Source organism: Astatotilapia calliptera, chromosome 6 (assembly GCF_900246225.1).
Source record: "Astatotilapia calliptera chromosome 6, fAstCal1.2, whole genome shotgun sequence".
Classification (NCBI taxonomy): Eukaryota; Metazoa; Chordata; class Actinopteri; order Cichliformes; family Cichlidae; genus Astatotilapia; species Astatotilapia calliptera.
In genome coordinates, this window is record NC_039307.1 from 9,787,608 (window position 1) to 9,796,603 (window position 8,996).

Sequence of the window (8,996 nt, forward strand, 5' to 3'; positions counted from 1 at the left end):
GTATGTGCTGTGCTATATGGCTCAGTGTTACATTTAATGGGAAATAAGCATTGCTTGTGTTTTTCCTGCTGCTGTTATAAATCTTTGTCTTTTGTGGAAAAAACAGTATTTCCCCTTTTCCACAAAGACAATGCTGGTGCCCAGTGTAGTGCAGACTAGTCCCAAGTGACAAAAGCTGAGGCCAGCACTACGCTTCAGAGATCCCAGGCACGGTGTTTTAGGCCCTCAGGTCAGTGACCATGAGAAGGACTATCACAACAACCAGCAGGCAGTCGTCAGATTCTCTCTGTCATCATTTTTCTTCCCACAGTATTTCTTAACTTCTCGCAACTCAGCATAATCGCCACTAAAACCAGTTGAGAGGTGGGCCGGTTCTCTGGAAGCTCTCTGTGTGGGTGGAAAAGAGGTCCATTAGGACACCCAGCTGAAACACACCTGTTCGTTCATCCCCTTTGTGATTCGCCACCTCTTGTATTCACACATATTAAACCCTGCTTTTGTGATATGAGTAGTATTTTGTTCGTCTTCATATCAATGGCTGATACTTGAAGTGTTACTCTTCGTGTTGCCTTAAATATTTGTAGCTAAAACCTTTTGCAAATTTTGTATTGTTGTGGATTTTTGATTTGTTTTAAATGTTATTTATTTGTTCGTGTTTGATAATAATAAACTTATTTACACTGAGTTGTTGATGTGAGGTGTGAAATTGAGGGAAAGTACAGACTCCCACCGGCAGGGGGCGGTGTTCCCGGCTCCCGCCCGGTTTCTTTTTTAACTTCCGCTTCCGGCTGTATCTGGTGCTATGAGCTTTGTTTTGAATAAACGTCTTCTCGTCAGCTGATTGAAAACAGGATGGCGGAAGAGCAGGACGCCGGTGTTTCTTCTCGGACTCAAAGGAAAGCTTTGAGTAAGGCTAAAATACTACAGCGGGAGAGCGAGAGGGAGGTCTTCAGACTGGTGAGAGGGGGAAAACATGCACATTTACAGCTAGCAGGCTAGACTAGCTCATGTTTGCTGTGTCCATTGTGAGGCTTACCCGGTCCCTCTGTCCTCCTCCCGTAGGTCGGGCGGGTCCTGAAAAAACCGGAGTCTCAGCGGTCAGAGGAGGAGGCCGCTGCTCTGCTGCTGCACAGAGACACTGTGGAGGAGCTCTGCAAGAGACAAGTCCGCAGAAATGTGCTCAAGAGGAAGCAGGAAGAGGTGAGACTCCGGCCCAGAGAGGCTGGCCTGCTAAGGTTGGTTTGTCAGCTAGTGGGACAACTTCAGAACAGACGTGGAGGCAGCAGGTTTCTGGGTTGATTGTGTGAAGACTCAGAGAGGTTGAATGGTAGTCGCTCTTTGTGCACAAACTGTAGTAAATACAAAAGGACTAAAACCATTCTGGTAAATGCACTGGTACTCATATAGTGCTGTTCTGCTCTAAGTGGGCACTAAAAGCTTCATTTGCCCAATCACACACATTAATTTCTTACACCTAAGCACCTTTTTACACTTTTCACACATATACTCACACTCTGATGGATGCAGCAGGCTCAATTCGAGCTTCAGTACCCATGGATAAGTCAAAATGCAGACTGGAGGAGCCAGAGATTGAACCATTGGCCTCCTGAGCTACCACTCGGGTCCTCATGGATTGCTCATGGAGGAGCAGTATGAGGGCTCAACATCTACCCATGTGTGCGTGTGTTAACTCAATAAGAGTTAACACACGCACACATACACCCAGAAGCAGTATCTCTCAAAGAGCCCAGAAAAAATGTTAGCAGCTATTTTTGTTGGTTTGTAATCCTAGACGTAGCCAAAGTATGAACTGAGGAGCTGCACCAAACGTGGTTTAACTCTTTCCCCCCTAAAGACGACATTTGACAAGATCCTCTGTACCCTTAATGACATGTATTGACACCGCAGTACCAATATACTCTGGTTTGAGTTTGACAACCACTAGAATAGTTTATGAAGGTCAGCTGCATAGGTAGAGTCCACCCTCACCCATTTCTGATGAAAACCCAGTCATTTTGTTCTATAAGCAGGTCTGAAATATGGTAAAAACCACTTCGTTCAGAAAAGAGCTTCAAGGGTTATTCCTAGTAGGCTAAAGCAAGGTAGAAGGTAGAAAACTTCCTCTCTTAGAAGTATTTGTGGTGATTAAAAAAAGTTTCATTAAAGATCATGGTTGGGTGAAAGAGTCCTCCTGCTGTTGTGACGGCGTCTAGCTCTCTCTGCTGTGAGAGGGCAGCGAGGCTTCAGAGTGAAACGTACAGTAGTTTACTGCATGATTTTAAAAAATAAAACTGCTTCTTTTGCTTGGACTTCCTCCCTTCAGTGATCATTTTACATTATTTTGTCATGGTTTAAAAAAATCAGATGCAAACCATCGTCACCGTCACTCCCTGACCCACTCTCCAGGCAAACAGTCTATTTCTGATTATTTTTGAAGCTCTAATGGTCTTCAGTACAGCTCTGATGTCTTTTTCAGGTATTTGATGGTGTTGATGAGCTGAAAAATAAAGTCAGGCAGCTCGCTGTGGCAGTCAAACAAGCCAGTCACCTGGTGGTTTACACCGGAGCCGGTATCAGCACGGTATCTTAAACTCTTCCTCTTCATTTTCGCCTTACTTTTCTTTTTTAAACTTTCACAAAACTGACGTCGTCTGTAATTTCAGGCAGCTTCTATCCCTGACTACAGGGGCCCTAACGGGGTATGGACGCAGCTACAGAAGGGTCGGGCCATTAGGTGAGATACAGAGTCTTTACTGTGGTATGAAATATATGTATTACTCTCCCCTAGTGTGTTCTGTTTGATTTATCTCTGCGTTTCTTTACAAACAGCTCGTCAGACCTGAGTAAAGCGGAGCCGACGCTCACGCACATGTGCATTAAGATGCTTCATAAGGAAAAGCTGGTATGTCACACCAAAGTCCAAAAACATATTTGAATTTCCATTTAAATGAGTGATTAGAGATTTGTAACTTCAGTTTCAATGGTTACTGCGACATAAAAACAGCATCTAAAGACTCATCCGTTAAATCCAATCATTTAAAAAAAAAAAAAAAGCTTCAAGTTAAAAACGTTATTTACTTTTTCCAGTTATTCTGACTTATTCCAGTCATTCCGACAGAAGCTTCAAAATAACTTCCAGGATGTTCCAAAAATGACAACTTATTCTAGAAGGATTTTAATAAGGTTAGCCAAGAAAAACAATAGCTACATTTACCAGAATTTTACTATGATAACAAGCAGATGTGACACACACACCTGAAACATAATTGGCTATTTGTGTTTCCTGGTCTGGCATTGATAAGGACAGGACAGCGTCCATCTTTAGCGTTACAGAATATTACCTCAGTTTACCCAGGTGCTGCGTCTCCTCCTTGTAGCATCTCTGCTCGCATCACATTTAAAGGCAGTGCTTCATGTTCTGTCTTTGTTTGCTCTGTGTAAAGGTTAAGCACGTTGTGTCTCAGAACTGCGATGGACTCCACCTGCGTAGCGGTCTGCCCAGACACGCCCTCTCTGAACTCCATGGAAACATGTTTATTGAGGTAAGAACCACGGATCCTCAGTTCTTAGACTTTGTAGAAAGCCTGGAAAGAATTTGCTGTGATGTTTCTAAAAACAGCATCTAAGCCTAATCCCCTACAGATCCAGACGTGTTTGTTTCGCATCAAAAAATATTTCTCAGGTGCATCACGTCTTAAAAGCGCTGGAGGTTAATCTTGCCTTTCAAGAGCCATCACACACGCTGCTTAAATTGCTGCTCGACTCTCCACAAAGGCCCGTTTAATGTCATTTGTGTGCTCCCATCACTGGCTGCCTCGTCATTTAGTGTCTGTGCAGTCCTGACCAAATATTTTTATGCAAATGGCAGGGATTTGCATGAGAATATTACAAGAGCTCAGGCTAAGTGATTAACTGTTAGAGATGATCCAGACATTAAGTAAATATGTTTTTTAAAAGGATTGCAGACCAATGTGAGAGGGGCCAAAATTGCTGTGAGATGTCATTGTGATGTTATTGAGAAAGATATGACAAACTAATCCCGATCCAGATATCTTTCCTGGATGCAGGGATTTGATTCATTCATGGTGTGGAGGGAATTTTCAGCCTCAGGCAAAGTTATGCAGTCTCTGACTGCTCTCATCCTTTAAAATTTCCAGGCTTGGGATTAGTAAAGGTCTCTGAATTGAGTAATTGAATAAAGAAATTTGAAATGTAGAAGTGAATTGCATCAGCAGTGTAAAGCATGCATGGATGAGTGAACACTAAAAGTTGAAAGAGTAGAAGAAGCCCTAACATTAGATGTGTGTACAGCAGGATTAAATGTAAAACATGAATTGATAAACATTACAATACATTTCTTACTGGCCTCAAACTCTTTATTCAGAGAGTTTAAACTGCTCTGAAACGCTGGGTTTCCCTTCTGTCGGTAGGTGTGCACGTCCTGCTCCCCGGTCAGGGAGTACGTGCGTTTATTTGATGTGACCGAGCGGACGTCGCTACACCGCCATGGGACGGGACGGAAGTGCAGCCACTGTGGCGCCGAACTGAGAGACACCATAGTGCACTTCGGGGAACGTGGGACCCTCGAGCAGCCTCTCAACTGGAGGGGAGCAACAGAAGCTGCCAAGATGGCGGATGTTATACTCTGTTTAGGCTCCAGTCTGAAGGTAGGATTTATAAAGCTGTCGGAGTCTGTAAATGTAATCTGGGTTAGGTTGCATACACTGTACAGTTTTATACCAGTTAAACAGCATGTGCCCTCAAGAACAGACATCGAGTTTGCGTAAAACTGAGCAGTCCAAACAAGATTTGAGCCCACAGTAAAGTGACGATAAACCCTAAGGCCTGATTTGGACTTCTGCAGGGAATCTTTGAAGAGCCTGCGACGTAACCTACGTATGCTGTGCCAGCCAATAGAAACAAATGAAATGCTGGGTCTATTTTCCCTACTGGGTCTCCACTTTTTGTTGTGGTTAGTTTTTGCTAGACCACATACAAAAACTGTGGTGAGAAAAGAGGGATTGATGGTAGTGAACAGATCACAGTAGTTGCGAGCTGCATTGTTACATTTCTAGAGAGCTGCATCGTCAGGTTACACTGTAGGGTTTCACGGGGGTTTGCGGTAATGGTAAAATGGTTCGTATATAGCGCTTTTCTACTCTAGCACAGTACTCAAAGTGCTTTACACAACTTGTCTCATTTAGCCATTCACACCCATTCGCACAAGCACTTTTGTCTAAGCTTTTTCTCTGTAAGTGCTTTCTGTCTAACATTCACACACATTCATACTCTGATGGATGCCTCTTGCCAAACGATACTTGGCATGCAGACTAGAGCAGAGCTGCGGTGTAGATTTCCCCAGTAACTCAGTCATGTGCACCTTTAGTGTCTCCTGGTTATTAATGATCCTGGAGCATTCAAAAGGTCACAGCCTCTGTTATTATTCAGTTAGTAGTTTTTTTAAAATCATATTATGATGCAAAGAAGGGTTCCCACACTCCCACACAACTTAAATCTGGGACTCTCTACCATTTGACCCTAGAACTGAAGAAGCTTCTCGGATTAGAGGTGAAATGTCTTCCAGCAACTTAAATAAGTCCAGACGCTTTTCTTTCCAAGCTCCTTAGACAAAGGGTTCCCCTTGTCCTGCCAACTCAGTTTTCTTTTATTTCACTTGCAGGGATTTTTTTTTTTTTTTTTTTTTTTTACTTTATCCAACAGCTCTCATTAGCAGTTGTATTTCAGGTAAATGCAGAGAAAAAGTATGAAGAACTTATCAGTTACTACTGCGAGTTAATTTATAACTACATTTGAGTTGTAATAATGGCAATATTGACTTCATTTTTAACAACACAGTACTTTAATTGTACTGTTTACATGGACAGCTAACTCCTCCTGGTTCTGGTTTTCATGCAGTAGACCAGTATATAAGTTAAAGTTTACCTTAAACCTTATAATATAGTCTAAATATATGTACAATATAAAAAAAAAACCAAATATTTTTTGATGTATTTCCATTTGTGAAGAGGGAAAAACCCATTTATTCATTTTACTGTGTGTTACGTTCCCCTGAAAGGGGTCTAGGTGATGAGGGGGAAGTAACAAAATGTGTCCGGGTCAGAAAAAGGAGACAGAGGCAAAATGGTTAAATTAAAGAGTTTTTGCAGAGGGACGTAACACTGTGTGAAAGAAGCAGAAATCAAGTAGTAGGACAGTTAAATTCCAGCTATATGGCTTTATTAACTTTTTAAAGGAACCTCTATTTTGACGAGTGGTTTCCCTTTGTACTGCCTCTTGCTCTTTCAGGTGCTGAAGAAATACACTTCTCTGTGGTGCATGAACAGACCAGCAAGCAAAAGGCCCAAACTCTACATTGTCAACCTTCAGGTACATTTAATTTTTTTCAGTATAGGTGAAAAACATGCAGATAAATAGATGAGATGCGGGTAAAGTTCTGAATGCTCAGTGGTTCATTATGCACTGGCGTTTTTGTTTTAGTGGACACCAAAAGATGATCTGGCTGTGCTGAAAATTCACGGCAAGTGTGACGATGTCATGAGACTCCTCATGGAGGAGCTGAACCTTCAGATTCCTGCATATAACAGGTAGGATGATAACGCCCATCAAACACAGATGATGTAAATAATATTGGCTTATTGATATAAAATCTGTCATTCAGAGACAGATGGAAAATTACAAAGAAAACAATTTAGCCGAATTGTTCACTGCCCTGAGTTCTCCTCATTGTTTTTTTTATCAGGGCAGACGATCCCATCTTCACTCTGGCTACACCTCTGCAGCTTGAAGAGGTGCAAAGCCACTCTCGTGAGGTCGTAGCGCCTCCCAATGATCAAAATGACTGCTCAGATGACCCCGAGGAGCAGAAACCCACATCTGTGCAGGGCGGCTGGTTCGGACGAGGGTACGGCAAAGGAAGGCAGAAGAAGAAAAAAGTTGCGTGACTGACAGGACATTGTGAACTTTTTGGTCACTGCCAGCAGTTTATCCCATCAAGAGATTCAAGTTTCAGTCCTGTGATGACGGAAAGTTGGACTTGAAGCTTCTGGGGTGTTGTTTTGTAGGATTGTTTCCTTGCCATTAGGAAAATGGCACACTGCACTGAACTGTCGTGTTGTACAGCGTACACTTTAGAGTGATACCTGGGTTCAGAGCAGGGTTTTGTTAAGCAGCTGCAGTTTGTTATGTTTTTGTGTTCATGGCAGCTAAGCCAGCTGGGTTAGACGGAGCCAAATTTTAGCTCAGTGTGGCTAGGATGTTTTTTTTCTTTTCTTTTTTTTTTTCTTTTACAAAAACTGACAAGAAAGGTCTTAAAACGTGTCAGAAAATGAGGTCCTGTAGGGGTTTGGTTTGTTTTTTTTGTGAATGGATCACTTTTGACACCATTTCAGGTGTTTTAACCAGACTGGTAACGGGTGCTTCTTAGAGCCTGATTGATATCACCAATATCAGTATCTGCATTTCCCACAAACACAGCCAGCTGATCTGAGTAAAGGTGGGGGGTAAACAAGTAATTCATGGCTTACTGGAACAAAACAGAATTATTTTTAAATATTATCCTAGTAAGTCTTCATAAAAAATGACAAATGTTAGAAAAGTCTTTGTTTTATGTGTCTGAAAGGGGAAATAATATCACCAAATATTGGTGTAGCTCGTATTCCTGCATCGGTTGGGCTCTACAGTGTCTAATTTACGCTCTGCTGGTGTAGTATGACCATGATGTATTAAAACATGGATATCTGAGGGTAGAGTACTTCATAAATACTGTATCATCAGAAGAACATGAGTGGCAGATAACAACAGCAGCTTAAGCAAAAGTCCATTTTGAATTATGCTTTTCTATCTTTTACACATGTACTGATTATAGTAGAATATATTTTTGTAGTGTTTGTTTTTCATATGTTCAAGACTTCCCTTTTTTTAAAAACATGGCATCTTTGTGTTGATGTTTATTTTGAAGGTTTATGTTGGCCGTACTTAATTATTGTGTGCTGCCCTTGACTCTGCTGTAATCCTTCCTCAGGTATGCAGGCTGGTTAGTACAGCCGCTACTGTATTACATTTGTTTACGTTTAAACTTTAGTGTGATATATATATTTTTTATTAATAAAAAAAATGATTTTTGTTTACAGCATAGGAAGGTAAGCTGAGTTTTGAGTTAAATTACTGTTTGCTTAAGTGATTGGAAACAGCAGCCAGAGTCATTGTATCTGTTATTTTATCTCAGGAAGAACCTTTAGTGTCAACAGTCTCATCATGTCTGGTATAGTGTTACACATTATTAAAAAAAGTGCAGGCTGTCTTTGATAAGCTAGTGTCGGCATTCCTAAAACTCAAACCAGTGCTAAACCTGAATGTGAAGCCTCGTTGGTTTTTGCTGTATTTCTTTTCTCTCACACGCAAAGATGTATTTGTGAGAAAATAAATCATGATGCAATGAATTTTCTTTCTGCTACCATTTGTTTGATAAAAATAAAGAAACCATATCTGATTTGGTGCTCTAACTTATCCTATTGCCTTTGTAGGTTGTGTATAATTCTATACAAAATAGGAAATGGGTGCAAACAGAAATGAAAATGCTGTATCTAATCCAAAAACAGTTTGTACAACTCTAATGAGCTTGAAAGTCAATATTTAGTAGGATTACTTTTATTCTTCAGCACAGCCTGAACTCTCTAAGCAAATGCTGATGTGAAGTGGTGTATGACTAATATCTTTATCCCAGTAAAATATGTTTCATGGCGATTTTGGGCAAAATTTTTCTTCCCCCAAAATACTGCTTCAATAACATTGAGGTGCAGGAGGCCAATCCATTCATCGCTGTCAAACACACTGTTAGCAAAAGTGCTCCTGGATAGGAAAACTGTACCTCTCTCCTGAGCTCCTCTGAACATACTGCTGATTGGTTAAATAAAAACAATCGTATTTGGACTCATCACTTCATCAGACCTGTTGCCACTGAAAACCAGCTTTTTCTC

The 8,996-nt window shown here is 41.2% G+C and overlaps 1 protein-coding gene across 1 annotated transcript; it reads left to right on the forward strand.

The window, feature by feature from the left end:
- Positions 1-666: 666 nt before the first annotated feature.
- On the forward strand, positions 667-8,509 carry sirt7 (sirtuin 7). The gene is made up of 10 exons (XM_026170153.1): positions 667-957; positions 1,063-1,200; positions 2,477-2,581; positions 2,664-2,734; positions 2,830-2,902; positions 3,444-3,542; positions 4,431-4,667; positions 6,307-6,387; positions 6,499-6,605; positions 6,761-8,509. Exons 1-10 carry the CDS (start codon positions 853-855, stop codon positions 6,960-6,962), a joined length of 1,218 nt encoding a protein of 405 aa, XP_026025938.1. The 5' UTR covers positions 667-852; the 3' UTR covers positions 6,963-8,509.
- The last annotated feature ends 487 nt before the right edge of the window (positions 8,510-8,996 follow it).

What these genes read in the sequence shown, in the direction of transcription:
- sirt7 (XM_026170153.1), top strand. Translation starts at nt 853, where the DNA reads ATGGCGGAAGAGCAGGACGCCGGTGTTTCTTCTCGGACTCAAAGGAAA. An exon ending in TGCTTCATAAGGAAAAGCTG is followed by an intron (nt 2,903 to 3,443) that starts GTATGTCACACC and finishes CTCTGTGTAAAG; the next exon opens with GTTAAGCACGTTGTGTCTCA. An exon ending in TCTACATTGTCAACCTTCAG is followed by an intron (nt 6,388 to 6,498) that starts GTACATTTAATT and finishes TTTTTGTTTTAG; the next exon opens with TGGACACCAAAAGATGATCT.